Consider the following 19,326-nt stretch of genomic DNA (forward strand, 5'->3'; position numbering starts at 1 on the left):
TTCATATATTTATGAGATCAGTAGCGTTTTTTTGTTTGTTTTATTTTTCAGTCAATGGGTGATGTGTGAGGACTTTATTCTCCTAGTTTTCAATGGTAACATTTTGGGGTACATGCGACTGATTTTTGGCTGCATTAATTTGGGGAGGGGGATACGTGACAATAGTGCATATGGTGTTTGTGACTTATTTTCCCCCTTTAAATGAGGTTTACTTGGGTTAAATAACTTTACATTTTGATGAATCAGACTTAGGCAGACGGGGGGAAACAAATGCTTATTTTCCATTTCTTTATTGTTAGTAATATTGTGAGCCTGAGGGTTTTTTTTTTATCTTAAACACTTCCATTTTGTTTTTAGTCCATAAAGAACACAAACCTGTGGTCGATAATCCCTTGTGTTACATGCTCCAATACTTCTATAAAAGTGGAATAGACGGTGTTGGCAGCGGCATTTCGGTAGACCCTCGCCTAATGTAGAAAACCTAAGGCACAACGCAATTGCATTTTGGGGGCCCAATGGCTTTTCAACTCAGAGCACCACTTAAATGCCGATATACGTGATTGACGGCCTCCTGTGATCAGTTAGAATGCAATGATCAAAGCTCCAGGTTATTTTAACCCCTTCATGACCTTGGGATTTTCCGTGTTCGTTTTTCGCTCCCCTCCTTTCCAGAGCCATAACTTTTTTTTATTTTTCAGTCAATATGGCCAAGTGAGGGCTTATTTTTTGCAGGACGAGTTTTACTTTTGAACGACATCATTGGTTTTACCATGTCGTGTACTAGAAAACGGGGAAAAAAAAATTCCAAGTGCGGTGAAATTGGAAGAAAAAAAAGTGCAATCCAAAACTTGTTTTTTCGTTTGGCTTTTTTTGCCAAGTTCACTAAATGCTAAAACTGACCTACCAGTATGATTCTCCAGGTCATTACGAGTTCACAGACACCAAACAGGTCTAGGTTATTTTTTATCTAAATGGTGGAAAAAAATTTCCTAACTTTGCTTAAAAAAAATTTTTTCGATACTCGTAGCGTCTCTATTTTTCAGATCTGGGGTCAGGTGAGGGCTTAATTTTTGCGTGCCGAGCTGACGTTTTTAGTAATACCATTTTGGTGCTGATATGTTCTTTTGATCACCCGTTATTGCATTTTAATGCAACGTCGTGGCGACCCCAAAAAAAAAAACGTAATTCGGGAGTTTTGAATTTCTCGCTACGCCGTTTAGCGACCAGGTTAATCTTTTTTTATTGATAGATCGGGCAATTCTGAAAGCGGCGATAGCAAATGTGTATATTTGATTTTTTTAATTGTTTTATTTTGAATGGGCGAAAGGGGGGTTGTTTAAACTTAATTTTTAAAAATTTTTTTTTTTTTTTTTTTACTTTTGCCATGCTTCAATAGCCTCAATGGGAGGCTAGAAGCTGGCACAACTCGATCGGCTCCACTACATAGCAGCGATCATCAGATCTCTCCTATGTAGCTGAATTACAGGGTTGCTATGAGCGCCGACCACAGGGTGGTGCTCACAGAAGGCCGGCATAAACAACCATAGAGGTCTCAAGGAGACCTCAGGTTGTCATGCCGACGCATTGTTGACCCCCGATCATGTGACGGGGGTAGGCGATGCGCTCATTTACAGCAAGATGCCCGGAAGCCGTAGTTAAATGCCGCTATCAGCGTTTGACAGCGGCATTTAACTAGTTAATAGCGGCAGGTGAATCGCGATTCCACTCGCCGCTATAGCGCGCACATGTCAGCTGTTTTGAACAGCTGACATGTCCCAGCTTTGATGTGGGCTCACCGCAAAGCGGGGGTTCTGACCTCAGACGTACTATCCTGTCCGAGGTCAGAAAGGGGTTAAACACCCACAATTCAGGAGTTTTTTTTTTTTTCCCGCATGGGATGATTATGGTAATTTTATATTTTAATAGACCAAAACTACTACAGATACGGCCATACTATTTTTTTTTATTATTTTTATTGTAATAGAGGAAGGGGGTGATGAGAAATTTTTATAAACCTTAAACAATTTTTTTTTCCTTTATTTCCTTAGTTGATTTGATCCTGCAATTATCCGGTCACTTAAACTATATAAAAGACAATGGCGCAGTATTGCACAGTATAGTGAAAGGTCACGGTCTCACATGATGCTCCGCATCACAGGAAGACCAAGATGGCAGCAAAAACGACGGCGCTGCAAGCCGGCGACCACACCGTCTAAATGCTGTTCTCAGAGATGGACAGGAGCATCTGAATGGCTGACAGCTTTTATGCCCTCTCCACAAGCCGTCCGCCCATTGATGACGTACATGCGCGCGATTGTGAACTAAGGGGTTCATGTGAAAACCTCTACAATCTAAAGATAACCGATAATCTGCGGATTGGTGGAGGATCAGGGGCTGGACTGCTACAAACCCCAACAAAGAAGGGGGCTATGAAATGGAGCAGAAGCATCGCTCTAAGTATTGTACATGGGACCAGCTGAGAAGCCACGGCGCTGTACTGCGCCATCTCCAGAAGTGCCATAGAGTCTTCACGGAGCAATGTGTGTGCAGAATAAGCCTTACCCATCATATCAGTGCACCGTCGGAAGAACGGCCTCACCTGAGAGTGACTGAGGGCGACATGGGGTCCCTGAAGAAGCGATGAACTGTCCTTCTCCTTGATATGTCGGGTGCTGTTCTTGGTTCTCTGGAGTTGTTGCCGCAACTTGGCGATCTATGGAGACAGAGCACAAACGTTCTTACACAACAGCAAATATGTAGAAAAGTCTTAAAGGTAAAGTCCAGCAGTATAAAAAAATTCATATGTAATGTACATTACTGATCCAAAGCCTCTACTCTACTCCAGAGCTGCACTCACTATTCTGCTGGTGCAGTCACTGTGTACATACATTACTGATCCTGAGTTACATCCTGTATTATACCCCAGAGCTGCACTCACTATTCTGCTGGTGCAGTCACTGTGTACATACATTACATTACTGATTCTGAGTTACATCCTGTATTATACCCCAGAGCTGCACTCACTATTCTGCTGGTGCAGTCACTGTGTACATACATTACATTACTGATCCTGAGTTACATCCTGTATTATACCCCAGAGCTGCACTCACTATTCTGCTGGTGCAGTCACTGTGTACATACATTACTGATCCTGAGTTACATCCTGTATTATACCCCAGAGCTGCACTCACTATTCTGCTGGTGCAGTCACTGTGTACATACATTACATTACTGATCCTGAGTTACACCCTGTATTATACTCCAGAGCTGCACTCACTATTCTGCTGGTGCAGTCACTGTGCACATACATTACATTACTGATCCTGAGTTACATCCTGTATTATACCCCAAGGCTGCACTCACTATTCTGCTGGTGCAGTCACTGTGTACATACATTACATTACTGATCCTGAGTTACCTCCTGTATTATACCCCAGAGCTGCACTCACTATTCTGCTGGTGCAGTCACTGTGTACATACATTACATTACTGATCCTGAGTTACATCCTGTATTATACCCCAGAGCTGCACTCACTATTCTGCTGGTGCAGTCACTGTGTACATACATTACTGATCCTGAGTTACATCCTGTATTATACCCCAGAGCTGCACTCACTATTCTGCTGGTGCAGTCACTGTGTACATACATTACATTACTGATCCTGAGTTACACCCTGTATTATACTCCAGAGCTGCACTCACTATTCTGCTGGTGCAGTCACTGTGCACATACATTACATTACTGATCCTGAGTTACATCCTGTATTATACCCCAAGGCTGCACTCACTATTCTGCTGGTGCAGTCACTGTGTACATACATTACATTACTGATCCTGAGTTACCTCCTCTACTATACTCCACAGCTGCACTCACTACCCAGTCCAATACGATGAATGTCCCTGATATCTGGGGAAAATGACAGAACTCCACATCTGCCACATGCACTCCCCAACCAGGATTGATCTAGCACCGGAATGGAACTGGCACCAGAATACAGCTGGAAACCAATTACGAACAGTGCGGGAATAGACAATGATAGAATGAAAGAGCTACCTGAAAACAAAGTGTGACTCCTATATTATACCCCTGAGCAGCACTCACTATTCTGCTGGTGCAGTCACTGTGTACATACCGTATATACTCGAGTATAAGCCGACCCCCCTAATTTTGCCACAAAAAACTGGGAAAACTTATTGACTCGAGTATAAGCCTAGGGTGGAAAATGCAGCAGCTACCGGTGAATTTCAAAAATAAAAATAGATACCAATAAAATTAAGTCATCAGTAGGTTAAGTGTTTTTGAATATCCATATTGAATCAGGAGCCCCATATAATGCTCCATACAGTTCATTATTGCCCCATAGATGCTCCATATAAAGCTGTGCCCCATATACAATGCTCTGCACCGTTCATTATTGCCCCATAGCTGTGCCATATAGTGCTCTGCACCGTTCATTATTGTCCCATAGCTGTGCCATATAGTGCTCTGTACCGTTCATTATTGCCCCATAGCTGTGCCATATAGTGCTCTGCACCGTTCATTCTTGCCCCATAGATGTGCCATATAGTGCTCTGCACCGTTCATTATTGCCCCATAGCTGTGCCATATAGTGCTCTGCACCGTTCATTATTGTCCCATATCTCTGCCATATAGTGCTCTGCGCCGTTCATTATTGTCCCATAGCTCTGCCATATAGTGCTCTGCGCCGTTCATTATTGCCCCATTGATGTACCATAGAAAGCTGTGCCATTGCTGCTGCTGCAATAAAAAAAAAGCCATACTCACCTTTCTTGCTTGCAGCTCCCGGCGTCTCTCCGCACTGACTGATCAGGCAGAGGGCGGCGCGCACACTATATGCGTCATCGCGCCCTCTGACCTGAACAGTCAGAGCGGAGAGACGCCGGGAAGATGGAACGGCGCCGGGAAGATGGAGCGGCGCCCGGCGATACTTACCTGCTCCCGGCGTCCCGCTCCCCCTGCCGTCCCCCGGTCTTCGGTGCCGCAGCCTCTTCCTCCATCAGCGGTCACCGACACCGCTGATTAGAGAAATGAATATGCGGCTCCACCCCTATGGAAGTGGAGTCCATATTCATTTTTCTAATAAGCGGTCCCACGTGACTGCTGAACAGGGGTAGAGCTGTGGCACCCGAAGACCGGGGGACAGCAGGGGGAGCGGGACGCCGGGAGCAGGTAAGTATGCCTCGGCGCCCTCTCCCCCTCACCCGCCGACCCTGCCACCCACCGTGACTCGAGTATAAGCCGAGAGGAGCACTTTCAGCCCAAAAATTTGGGCTGAAAATCTCGGCTTATACTCGAGTATATACGGTACATTACATTACTGATCCCGAGTTACATCCTGTATTATACTCCAGAGCTGCACTCACTATTCTGCTGGTGCAGTCACTGTGTACATACATTACATTACTGATCCTGAGTTACCTCCGGTATTATACTCCGAAGCTGCACTCACTATTCTGCTGGTGCAGTCACTGTGTACATACATTACATTACTGATCCTGAGTTACATCCTGTATTATACTCCGAAGCTGCACTCGCTATTCTGCTGGTGCAGTCACTGTGTACATACATTACATTACTGATCCTGAGTTACATCCTGTATTATACTCCAGAGCTGCACTCACTATTCAGCTGGTGCAGTCACTGTATACATACATTACATTACTGATCCTGAGTTACATCCTGTATTATACTCCAGAGCTGCACTCACTATTCTGCTGGTGCAGTCACTGTGTACATACATTACTGATCCTGAGTTACCTCCTGTATTATACTCCGAAGCTGCACTCACTATTCTGCTGGTGCAGTCACTGTGTACATACATTACTGATCCTGAGTTACATCCTGTATTATACTCCGAAGCTGCACTCACTATTCTGCTGGTGCAGTCACTGTGTACATACATTACATTACTGATCCTGAGTTACATCCTGTATTATACTCCAGAGCTGCACTCACTATTCTGCTGGTGCAGTCACTGTGTACATACATTACATTACTGATCCGGAGTTACATCCTGTATTATACTCCAGAGTTGCACTCACTATTCTGCTGGTGCAGTCACTGTGTACATACATTACATTACTGATCCTGAGTTACATCCTGTATTATACTCCAGAGCTGCACTCACTATTCTGCTGGTGCAGTCACTGTGTACATACATTACATTACTGATCCTGAGTTACCTCCTGTATTATACCCCAGAGCTGCACTCACTATTCTGCTGGTGCAGTCACTGTGTACATACATTACTGATCCTGAGTTACATCCTGTATTATACTCCAGAGCTGCACTCACTATTCTGCTGGTGCAGTCACTGTGTACATACATTACTGATCCTGAGTTACATCCTGTATTATACCCCAGAGCTGCACTCACTATTCTGCTGGTGCAGTCACTGTGTACATACATTACATTACTGATCCTGAGTTACATCCTGTATTATACTCCGAAGCTGCACTCACTATTCTGCTGGTGCAGTCACTGTGTACATACATTACATTACTGATCCTGAGTTACCTCCTGTATTATACCCCAGAGCTGCACTCACTATTCTGCTGGTGCAGTCACTGTGTACATACATTACATTACTGATCCTGAGTTACATCCTGTATTATACTCCAGAGCTGTACTCACTATTCTGCTGGTGCAGTCACTGTGTACATACATTACTGATCCTGAGTTACATCCTGTATTATACCCCAGAGCTGCACTCACTATTCTGCTGGTGCAGTCACTGTGTACATACATTACATTACTGATCCTGAGTTACATCCTGTATTATACTCCAGAGCTGCACTCACTATTCTGCTGGTGCAGTCACTGTGTACATACATTACATTACTGATCCTGAATTACATCCTGTATTATACTCCAGAGCTGCACTCACTATTCTGCTGGTGCAGTCACTGTGTACATACATTACATTACTGATCCTGAGTTACATCCTGTATTATACCCCAGAGCTGCACTCACTATTCTGCTGGTGCAGTCACTGTGTACATACATTACTGATCCTGAGTTACATCCTGTATTATACCCCAGGGCTGCACTCACTATTCTGCTGGTGAAGTCACTGTGTACATACATTACATTACTGATCCTGAATTACATCCTGTATTATACTCCAGAGCTGCACTCACTATTCTGCTGGTGCAGTCACTGTGTACATACATTACATTACTGATCCTGAGTTACATCCTGTATTATACTCCAGAGCTGTACTCACTATTCTGCTGGTGCAGTCACTGTGTACATACATTACTGATCCTGAGTTACATCCTGTATTATACCCCAGGGCTGCACTCACTATTCTGCTGGTGAAGTCACTGTGTACATACATTACATTACTGATCCTGAGTTACATCCTGTATTATACTCCAGAGCTGCACTCACTATTCTGCTGGTGCAGTCACTGTGTACATACATTACATTACTGATCCTGAGTTACATCCTGTATTATACTCCAGAGCTGCACTCACTATTCTGCTGGTGCAGTCACTGTGTACATACATTACATTACTGATCCTGAGTTACCTCCTGTATTATACCCCAGAGCTGCACTCACTATTCTGCTGGTGCAGTCACTGTGTACATACATTACATTACTGATCCTGAGTTACATCCTGTATTATACTCCAGAGCTGCACTCACTATTCTGCTGGTGCAGTCACTGTGTACATACATTACTGATCCTGAGTTACATCCTGTATTATACCCCAGAGCTGCACTCACTATTCTGCTGGTGCAGTCACTGTGTACATACATTACATTACTGATCCTGAGTTACATCCTGTATTATACTCCGAAGCTGCACTCACTATTCTGCTGGTGCAGTCACTGTGTACATACATTACATTACTGATCCTGAGTTACCTCCTGTATTATACCCCAGAGCTGCACTCACTATTCTGCTGGTGCAGTCACTGTGTACATACATTACATTACTGATCCTGAGTTACATCCTGTATTATACTCCAGAGCTGTACTCACTATTCTGCTGGTGCAGTCACTGTGTACATACATTACTGATCCTGAGTTACATCCTGTATTATACCCCAGAGCTGCACTCACTATTCTGCTGGTGCAGTCACTGTGTACATACATTACATTACTGATCCTGAGTTACATCCTGTATTATACTCCAGAGCTGCACTCACTATTCTGCTGGTGCAGTCACTGTGTACATACATTACATTACTGATCCTGAATTACATCCTGTATTATACTCCAGAGCTGCACTCACTATTCTGCTGGTGCAGTCACTGTGTACATACATTACATTACTGATCCTGAGTTACATCCTGTATTATACCCCAGAGCTGCACTCACTATTCTGCTGGTGCAGTCACTGTGTACATACATTACATTACTGATCCTGAGTTACATCCTGTATTATACTCCAGAGCTGTACTCACTATTCTGCTGGTGCAGTCACTGTGTACATACATTACTGATCCTGAGTTACATCCTGTATTATACCCCAGGGCTGCACTCACTATTCTGCTGGTGCAGTCACTGTGTACATACATTACATTACTGATCCTGAGTTACATCCTGTATTATACTCCAGAGCTGCACTCACTATTCTGCTGGTGCAGTCACTGTGTACATACATTACTGATCCTGAGTTACATCCTGTATTATACCCCAGAGCTGCACTCACTATTCTGCTGGTGCAGTCACTGTGTACATACATTACATTACTGATCCTGGGTTACATCCTGTATTATACCCCAGAGCTGCACTCACTATTCTGCTGGTGCAGTCACTGTGTACATACATTACTGATCCTGAGTTACATCCTGTATTATACTCCAGAGCTGTACTCACTATTCTGCTGGTGCAGTCACTGTGTACATACATTACTGATCCTGAGTTACATCCTGTATTATACCCCAGAGCTGCACTCACTATTCTGCTGGTGCAGTCACTGTGTACATACATTACATTACTGATCCTGAGTTACATCCTGTATTATACCCCAGAGCTGCACTCACTATTCTGCTGGTGCAGTCACTGTGTACATACATTACATTACTGATCCTGAGTTACATCCTGTATTATACCCCAGAGCTGCACTCACTATTCTGCTGGTGCAGTCACTGTGTACATACATTACATTACTGATCCTGAGTTACATCCTGTATTATACCCCAGAGCTGCACTCACTATTCTGCTGGTGCAGTCACTGTGTACATACATTACATTACTGATCCTGAGTTACATCCTGTATTATACTCCAGAGCTGTACTCCATGTTCTGATCACACAGGTATAAGCCTCTCTGTACCCTTCGCTCCATTCTATAGGCCCTGGGTTAGATTTGGGCTTCTTACTTTTCCATATTCTGTCAGTGTGAACCCGTTGGCGCAGATCTGTAATTAGCAGCTGGCGATGCTCCGTGTGGGTGTATTATACACGTGCCAGCACTACACAATATTGTTCTGGGGTTGTATTTGGCGATTTCCTGTGTAAGAACTAAACAGATTCGAGATTTCCACAATTAGATGCCGGATGATCCAGGACGGGCACGCAGCCGCCTCCATATAATGGTCACATATAAAGCGTGTTGATCGCACACTTTCATTCATTTGGCGCATTCTGCATTGTTCTAGTGGCAAAAAATAAATAGGTGACTGCAATGAGTAGCGTTCGTTTGCATAAGGATTTGCGCCATTTGTGAGGTTTCGGAATTATTCACTTTGATCATGTGTGCAAAATGTGCAAAAAGTAACACAAAGTGAAACATTAAAGGGACGTTTTCACCAGAAAATGGCCTAAAGTTTAAAATGATTTTATGTTGTATGTATTTTGAAAACATTTTGGGCAAAACTATTTTTCTGTAATCTTGCGATTTTGACACTGGCAACACTGAGGTCATTTTAGATTCATACTCCCTCTGTCTTTTCTGGAAAAGTTTTCAACTTTGTCATTATCACAGGATTACAAGGAAAGGTAACACCTCTATACACAGCTGATCACACAGGATCCACCAGTCACAAGCTGACCCTGCTCCCTCTCCATTCACAATGTCATTACATGCTTCAACACAAATGATAAGGTCAAGGTCTGACTAGTGCTCCTGATATAATGTGAATTTCCTAAAACAGGAAGTGGAGTCTAAAAAGAAACAGTGGGAAAACTGCAAGACTTAATTTTTGACTCAGAGTGGGGATAGAAAGCGAGTGACCTGCTGCTGTGAGAATCTCAGTGGGGATAGAAAGCGAGTGACCTGCTGCTGTGAGAATCTCAGTGGGGATAGAAAGCGAGTGACCTGCTGCTGTGAGAATCTCAGTGGGGATAGGAAGCGAGTGACCTGCTGCTGTGAGAATCTCAGTGGGGATAGGAAGCGAGTAACCTGCTGCTGTGAATCTCAGTGGGGATAGAAAGCGAGTGACCTGCTGCTGTGAATCTCAGTGGGGATATAAAGCGAGTGACCTGCTGCTGCGAATCTCAGTGGGGATAGAAAGCGAGTGACCTGCTGCTGTGAGAATCTCAGTGGGGATAGAAAGCGAGTGACCTGCTGCTGTGAGAATCTCAGTGGGGATAGAAAGCGAGTGACCTGCTGCTGTGAATCTCAGTGGGGATAGAAAGCGAGTGACCTGCTGCTGTGAGAATCTCAATGGGGATAGGAAGCGAGTAACCTGCTGCAGTGAATCTCAGTGGGGATAGAAAGCGAGTGACCTGCTGCTGTGAATCTCAGTGGGGATAGAAAGCGAGCGACCTGCTGCTGTGAATCTCAGTGGGGATAGAAAGCAAGCGACCTGCTGCTGTGAATCTCAGTGGGGGATAGAAAGCGAGTGACCTGCTGCTGTGAGAATCTCAGTGGGGATAGGAAGCGAGTGACCTGCTGCTGTGAGAATCTCAGTGGGGATAGAAAGCCAGTGACCTGCTGCTGTGAATCTCAGTGGGGGATAGAAAGCGAGTGACCTGCTGCTGTGAGAATCTCAGTGGGGATAGGAAGCGAGTGACCTGCTGCTGTGAGAATCTCAGTGGGGATAGGAAGAAAGTGAACTGCTGCTGTGAGAATCTCAGTGGGGATAGGAAGCGAGTGACCTGCTGATGTGAGAATCTCAGTGGGGATAGAAAGCGAGTGACCTGCTGCTGTGAATCTCAGTGGGGATAGAAAGCGAGTGACCTGCTGCTGTGAGAATCTCAGTGGGGATAGAAAGCGAGTGACCTGCTGCTGTGAGAATCTCAGTGGGGATAGGAAGAGAGTGACCTGCTGCTGTGAGAATCTCAGTGGGGATAGGAAGAGAGTGACCTGCTGCTGTGAGAATCTCAGTGGGGATAGGAAGCGAGTGACCTGCTGCTGTGAGAATCTCAGTGGGGATAGGAAGCGAGTGACCTGCTGCTGTGAGAATCTCAGTGGGGATAGAAAGCCAGTGACCTGCTGCTGTGAATCTCAGTGGGGATAGAAAGCGAGTGACCTGCTGCTGTGAGAATCTCAGTGGGGATAGGAAGAGAGTGACCTGCTGCTGTGAGAATCTCAGTGGGGATAGGAAGCGAGTGACCTGCTGCTGTGAGAATCTCAATGGGGATAGAAAGCGAGTAACCTGCTGCTGTGAATCTCAGTGGGGATAGGAAGCAAGTGACCTGCTGCTGTGAATCTCAGTGGGGATAGGAAGCAAGTGACCTGCTGCTTTGAGAAACTCAGTGGGGATATGAAGCGAGGGACCTGCTGAGACTCTAGAGCAGGTGTCCCCAACCTGTAGCTCGGGAGCCACATGTGGCTCGCGGGCCCATGATGTGTGGCTCCCGCCTGCCTGCCAGCTTGGTGCATTAGCAAAGGTGTAAAGAACTATTAAGAGCAGATGTCTAAATGGTGACTTGTGTGTAGCCCTGTAAGGAAGAGCAGATCTGAATGGAGGTGAGATAGGAAACTGTGGAGCTTGGCATACTGCCAGGGTGTGATTTCAGTGGAAAAGCTTTGGCTCTCATTATACCAGTAATGGAGGCTCTCGGAGTCACTAGTGTAAGTGGGGAAGGAGCTGGTTGTGGCTCAAAACCCTCTCTCAGAGCTGAATATGGCTTGCGACCCTCTTTCATAGCTGGAAGTGCCTCAAGGTCAGAAAGGTTGGGGACTTCTGCTCTAGAGGGAGTAATGAAGATTCCTAGGGAAGCTGTATTCTGCCAAGGAAAAACTAAGGCAAGCATTACACATGCTAGGTGGTCGGCCTTTAACCTTGTGCCCTAGTTCCTAGTCACAGCTAACATTTGCAGCTCCAAACCAGAATATAAGAATTCCCAGATTACAGGATAGCAGATTAGAGGAAGTTTCCTACACACCTTTCCCTACTCTGAGCCAAGATTGTTATTTCACGTGCGATGAACACTTACTTCCACAACCAGTATAAATAGACTGAGACCCCCAAAAAGCCCTTCCGGCGAAGACGCGCACACCCCTTGTAATTAAAACCCACTAGAACAATACCAATGTCTAGGTTACGGAGGGTGGGCGTCAAGTAAGTAGCGAGAAGTGTAAATCTACGGGCGTGGGCGCGTTATGACACATAGTAATTTGCAACCTGTGCTTCTATTCAGACTGCGCAGTTCTCTTATTGGCAATGACAGATTGGGGTTATTCTAGATTTTTATAGCTGCTGACCTGAAATAGCATTCCCTGCAAAAAAAAAAAAAAAAGTTTCAGAGATAACGGCAACTTTTCTCCAAAGATGTCGCAACTGCCAGGCATAAAAAATAAAATTTAAGTAAGGCATGTTCTCAGATATTCCCCCATCTGCATCATTTACTGAAATGGTAAGGCACATTCAATGTCCACTTTGCATCTGTGCTATCCTCCTGTCACAACCCAAAAAAAAAAAAAAAAAAAATTATAAAATATTCCTGTCTACCTCCTGAAATCATTCAGTGCCCATGCAGATGTGCCTTATTTGCATTTGCCCCTTTTTCGACTTTCTAAAACGCGGTAGGAAGAGTTGGGAAAAAAAAGTAACAGATGAATTAGGATCTGACTACACAAGGTTTGTTTGTAGTCTGTAACCATGGAGACACAAAGTAACAATTTGTAAACAAGTCTTAGCTTCCATTTTTATTACTATCCAAGTTGCAATCTGTCCATTAACCACTGAAGCCAAAAAAAAAAAAAGTGTGTACCTCTTTAAGCTGGTCAGCGCTACCCCAAGATGCAGAGCGCTGATGGCCAATTTTCTTCTCGGTGGTCTCTTCTCCCCAACAGCTCGGCGTCTACAGAAAACAAGGAAAAAAAAAAAATTAATAATGCCCAGACACTATCCAACATGGCCAAGTTTTCCCTGTGACATGATGGAAGGCCAAAAGTATCAGCAGCCATTGCTGGAATCATTGGGATCCAGAAATAAATAAGGCTCTTAAAGGGGTTGTCCATGTTAGAAAATCCATGCACCCGACTGGTCAGGATAGAGGAGGGATTCCCAGTTTAAGAGCATCTTTTCAGCTGGCGGACCTATCCAGTCCTGTATTACACAAACACCCCTGTGATTATCAATGGACACTGTAATGCTTAATTTCACCTGCGGAGGCACTGCAGGGAAACTGAGCCCTTACTTCCCAGATTCCCCAGAAATCACTAGAGGTCACTGCAAGGAGACACTTTGTGATCAGCTTATTATGAACATTAAGGAGCGGGAAACCTCTTAACTAGGAGAGAAAACTGCAGAGATTGTGGTCTCAACTAAACCTTAGGAAAAGGCTCGTACTCAAAAAATGTCAGCAGTAGTGAAAGGAGACGAGCGTATATTTAAGGCTCTGCCGGACCCCGCCATGATCAGTGGCTCTGGCTGGAATGCTGTGTCTGCTATAGTCTATGGTAGTCTATAGCCCACTTCTTGTCTGTTCAGAGACCAAGTTTCTTTCTGCTCTAATCTTCCACCATGTATAATATCATCATTTGGACCAGGGGTTTGGACATTTTTTGGTCAGGAAGCATGGACACCAGATAAAGGAAAAAAAAATTTTTTAAAAACCCCCACAAAATACGGAAGTGGTAATAAAATTAAATATATAAAAAAAAATAACGCCAACAATTAAAATTAAACAACAAAAATGTTGCTGGTGCAGTCACTGTGTACATACATTAGGCCCCGAGATCCCGAGTTACAATATTTTTTTACGCTATAGATCTGCACTTACTATTTTTTGGCAGCGCAGGGTCAGCAGATGAGAACTTGGAGAGAGGTGAATGGACTGGGCTCAGTTCAACGGATTTTGGTCTGGTTAGTGGGAAGGGACCCATTGGTACAGGGATTGGGGGCAAACTTTTTGCAAACATGTTTATTTTCGTTTTTTTACACAATTGTGTCTGTTTGTAAACTTGACTACTGTTAATTAAAAATTATCTGATTTAAAAAAAAAATAGATCTGCACTTACTATCCCGTCCAATACGAAGAATGTCCCTGATATCTGGGGAAAATGACAGAACTCCACATCTGCCACATGCACTCCCCAACCAGGATTGATCTAGCACCGGAATGGAACTGGCACCAGAATACAGCTGGAAACCAATTACGAACAGTGCGGGAATAGACAATGATGGAATCAAAGATGTACCTGAAAATATTACTGATCCTGAGTTACATCCTGTATTATACTCCAGAGCTGCACTCACTATTCTGCTGGTGCAGTCACTGTGTACATACATTACTGATCCTGAGTTACATCCTGTATTATACCCCAGAGCTGCACTCACTATTCTGCTGGTGCAGTCACTGTGTACATACATTACTGATCCTGAGTTACATCCTGTATTATACTGCAGAGCTGCACTCACTATTCTGCTGGTGCAGTCACTGTGTACATACATTACTGATCCAGAGTTACATCCTGTATTATACTGCAGAGCTGCACTCACTATTCTGCTGGTGCGGTCACTGTGTACGTACATTACTGATCCTGAGTTACATCCTGTATTATACTCCAGAGCTGCACTCACTATTCTGCTGGTGGAGTCACTGTGTACATACATTACATTACTGATCCTGAGTTACATCCTGTATTATACCCCAGAGCTGCACTCACTATTCTGCTGGTGCAGTCACTGTGTACATACATTACATTACTGATCCTGAGTTACATCCTGTATTATACTCCAGAGCTGCACTCACTATTCTGCTGGTGCGGTCACTGTGTACGTACATTACTGATCCTCAGTTACATCCTGTATTATACCCCAGAGCTGCGCTCACTATTCTGCTGGTGCAGTCACTGTGTACATACATTACATTACTGATCCTGAGTTACATCCTGTATTATACTCCAGAGCTGCACTCACTATTCTGCTGGAGCAGTCTGTATTGTAAAAGGATCGCTGAAGGAAGGAGCGGCCTCCACTTCAGGGCAGACAATTGGTAGATTTCAGACTCCCACATACTAGCTGGAGTCGCTAATATTAACAAAACCTGAGCAAAAACTGAGAAATTAGTCAGGACATCACCCAATGAGTGATACTTTGTTTATGGCGGCAGCAGGACCTGAGGGGCGGAGCATGACAATGATACTTTGTTTATGGCAGGTGCAGGACCTGAGGGGCGGAGCATGACAATGATACTTTGTTTATGGCGGGTGCAGGACCTGAGGGGCGGAGCATGACAATGATACTTTGTTTATGGCGGGTGCAGGACCTGAGGGGCGGAGCATGACAATGATACTTTGTTTATGGCGGGTGCAGGACCTGAGGGGCGGAGCATGACAATGATACTTTGTTTGCGACATGCTCACCCCTCATCCTCCTCCTGTCCCAGGTCTTTATCTGTAAAGAAGCCCAGAGATTGATTTGCAGGTTCAGGAGGAGACATTCTAGCTGCAGCCGCGTGCATTAAACATGTGACAGGGAAGACGGGGCGCAGAGCCGGAGCTGCAGGAAGGTGGCCGCTATTCTGTTACTAATTGTGAGCCAGTGTGAAATATTAAAGAAGCCTCTCAAGTCACTAAGACATTATCAGAAAGCTTGTATGTATGCACCGCCGCCGCCAGCGATGCTACATCCTGACCGAGGAGACGGCACCGGAGCAGGAGGCGCAGAGAACGTGCTGTATGGGGAGGGGGATCCTGCAGACACTGGAGACGAAGAATCGACCCTGACCTCCAAGGATCAGCCACAGTAAGAGGGTCTCCAGGGGTAGACAATTTCTTATTTCCTAAGCCCCACAGCTACATCCGCTCCATTCACAGAAGCCGAGGCATATTATGGGAATGGGAGAGGGGTCACTTGCAACCCACCTGCAATTTTTATTTTTTGTCATCTCACCTCCTTAATTAAAATGCATATGGACCCCAAAACGGTATCTATAAAACCTATAGATCACTTTGCAAAAAAAACAAGCCATCAAAAGTTGTGGCTCAGCTGAGTCTATGAAGCAAATGCTCAGAAGCAGCAGCCGGATGGAGGGCATTATGCAGCAGCAGTGAGCAGTGTAGCTGTGAATACAGTACAGGGGAGAGTTGCACTTACTTAAAACAGTCACTCCTCATAGATGGCAAAAGGCTGCTGTAATCTGCTCCCTCAGTGGGCAGATGCTCCCCAAGGACAGGGATATGGCTCCCTACATCTTCAGAGGAGCTGCAGTGGTGGGTTTACACGAGATTAGCACTGCGTGGAGCCACCATGGCCGCCCCCGCTCTGACCAAACCTACAACTGGATGCAGAGAAGGTGCAGAAAGTCTGGAGACGTTACCTGTGTGGCTTTATCATTCATACACGATGGGTGGTGAACATGAGGGTCCCGAGGCCAGTGGCCGCTCAGGTATGATCCAGTTATGGTGTCCAGAGAAGACGTCCGCCTGATGGTGTTGGATGTTCGGAGGTGATGGGAATTTGACCGGTCAGCTGTAGAAGAAAACACATTAAAAGTTTTTTTAGGGTTTTTTTTCTTCCTTCCTACATTTCCAATCGGAAATACCATGCAAAAGATAAAAATCTCCCGTTGCACCCCTTTAAGTCACATAACAGACATTGCAGATTAAGAGAAACACTCCAGAATTTTGCTTAAAATCGCAATAACAACCTCCCGCCCCCTGACCAAAGCATAGCCAGAAATAAAAGCTGCATATCCCGTCCTGGCCGCAGCCGGCCTCATGACCTGAACCAACCAGGGACACCGGTGCTGCACTCACTGTCTGCGACAGTCAGCCATCGCTGCAGTCTCGGGTTTTCACTTCTGCTAAGGTGCACAAGGACTACACCAGTATTCTGTTGGTTTGCATTTGCTTTAATTTATTTGATATAAAATTTAAAAAAAACAACCCTAAGACAAAATCTGCTTAGTAATATGTTGTGAGCGGCAGGGTGACTGTGCGGATACTGATGGACATATCGGCAGCAGGCAGAGCTGGTTCACAGGCGAGATAAGAGAACATCCCCCACAGAAACCAGAGAGCAGAGTCCAATGTGACTATTCTGGGGAGATCGACAGACCGTCTAATGTATATGGGGGTCCTCCAGGGGACATGAGCGTCCGTCAGAGTCATCCAATAGCAGCTTACTCCTCTGTACTGAGCGGAATGGGCATGCGTGCGGCCGAAGCGCGAGAAGGAGGAGGGCATGCGTGCGGCCGAGGCGCGAGAAGGAGGAGGGCACGGGTGCGGCCGAGGCGCGAGAAGGAGGAGGGCACGGGTGCGGCCGAGGCGCGAGAAGGAGGAGGGCACGGGTGCGGCCGAGGCGCGAGAAGGAGGAGGGCACGCGTGCGGCCGAGGCGCGAGAAGGAGGAGGGCACGCGTGCGGCCGAGGCGCCAGAAGGCGCATCCTTTCCTAGACTTGTACTGACTGCACACACTCTCAGGCTGCAGCATTAGTGATCAGATTTTCCTTAATGGCAGACAGACTGATGGCGACTTGCAGGTAAGTTATACAATTATATAAGAAACCGTCCTGCACATTTGTACAGCGAGAGAAGACGCAGAACAGGAAGGAAAGCGGGATTAGTCACAAGTCGAAGACTATTTCTTAAATGCACCCACGACATGTGAAAGACGGTGTATGCAAAATGTGAAAGCCGAACACTCGCAGAACGCTCCCCTGACTCCTCCGACGCATTAAAGGGCCGGTGATCCTCATAACGGTGCAGCGGTGTTATAAGAAGAGCGGCTGCCGACATCGGTAATATGTCTGGAGATGAGCGGCCGTGTGTCCACTACAGTCAGCCTGACCCTAAATGGAACTGGCTGACATCAGGGAATAATAGACTGCTCAGAACATGATACGCAACGCTGCACTGACTATACACAAGCGCCATGCTGGACTGCGGGAAAGCTGGATGACAACCATCTGGACCACCACAGCCACCAAGTCCCTGCAGATGGCCAGCAGGGATTATCAGTTGGTATCTGCCAAACTGCAAACCTCGTGGCCCAACTGATCCATCTGCTCAGCGGATCCTGTGTGTAGCTGCAGACGTAGCAGAGGCGAATTTGCCACGAAAACACAAATAAAACCAGTTCGACTCAGCTTCATCTGTCCATATAGGCCACCTCTGCCCGCTCTGCCATGACCGTAACGATTTTTCTCAAGGGCGCCATCACTTTTTCATCTCAGGCGTGTGACCTCTCTGGGTATTTCTTTTCACACAGACCTTGGTAGAACTTTCCACCCCAGAGGTGCCCCCTATTATTTTAAGCAGAAGTGCACAGGGCCGTTGAGGCATGCCCTTGTAAAAACTGCGAGCTGCAGCACGAGAAGTGGGGGGGCGACATCCGAAATAATACAGAACATGCAGGAGGCCGCGCCGTCTTCATAAATGCATCTGATCAGAGGAAAGCAGGGGGACATCTATTCCAGAGAAGACTGGGACAATACAGCGCCTGCAAGGGAGGCATGGGAGAGACGCTGGAGCCACGTGCCTGAGGCCTGTTTGTGCCGTATGGAGACCCCGATACATCGTACGTCTAGTGCCTTGTTAGGGGTCCGAGGCCTTGGTGCTCTCCTGCACAGGATCTACCGGGTTTACGAGGAACGCTCAATAGTGTCCATCCCAACAATAAGGCTGTGTGCACACGTTGCAGATTTTTCGCGTTTTAGCTATAAAAACGCAAAAAACCACAATGATGGGATGCATAATGTTAGAATGCATTCTGCAATTTTTGTGCATATGATGTATTTTTTCCGTGAAAAAAAAAAAAAAACATCGCAGTAAAAAACGCAGCATGTTCATTAATTTTGCAAATTTTTTTGGGCAGATTTCCTACTATATTGCATACCTCTGGAAAAATCCGCAAACAAACAAAAAACAAACGATATATATGTGTGTGTGTGTGTATATATATATATATATATATATATATATATATATATATATATATATATATATATATAT

At 45.4% G+C, this 19,326-nt stretch overlaps 1 protein-coding gene and 2 non-coding genes across 3 annotated transcripts in view; all 3 read right to left on the reverse strand.

The window, feature by feature from the left end:
* Positions 1-19,326, reverse strand: part of GLCCI1 (glucocorticoid induced 1) — a 55,869-nt gene that overhangs the window by 21,658 nt on the left and 14,885 nt on the right. Inside the window, exons 2-4 of the mRNA XM_069729348.1 lie at positions 16,693-16,844; positions 13,138-13,227; positions 2,600-2,713 (exon numbers count right to left, since the gene is read on the reverse strand). Of these exons, the coding sequence (XP_069585449.1) occupies positions 2,600-2,713; positions 13,138-13,227; positions 16,693-16,844 (356 nt within the window). The remainder of the gene's footprint in view (positions 1-2,599; positions 2,714-13,137; positions 13,228-16,692; positions 16,845-19,326) is intronic.
* Positions 3,893-4,024, reverse strand: LOC138643775 (small nucleolar RNA SNORA54). Its single transcript, XR_011314290.1, has one exon. It is a non-coding gene; the product is annotated as a small nucleolar RNA SNORA54 (small nucleolar RNA).
* LOC138643776 (small nucleolar RNA SNORA54) lies at positions 14,408-14,539 on the reverse strand. The gene has a single exon (XR_011314291.1). It is a non-coding gene; the product is annotated as a small nucleolar RNA SNORA54 (small nucleolar RNA).

Source organism: Ranitomeya imitator, chromosome 6 (genome assembly GCF_032444005.1).
Source record: "Ranitomeya imitator isolate aRanImi1 chromosome 6, aRanImi1.pri, whole genome shotgun sequence".
Lineage (NCBI taxonomy): Eukaryota > Metazoa > Chordata > Amphibia > Anura > Dendrobatidae > Ranitomeya > Ranitomeya imitator.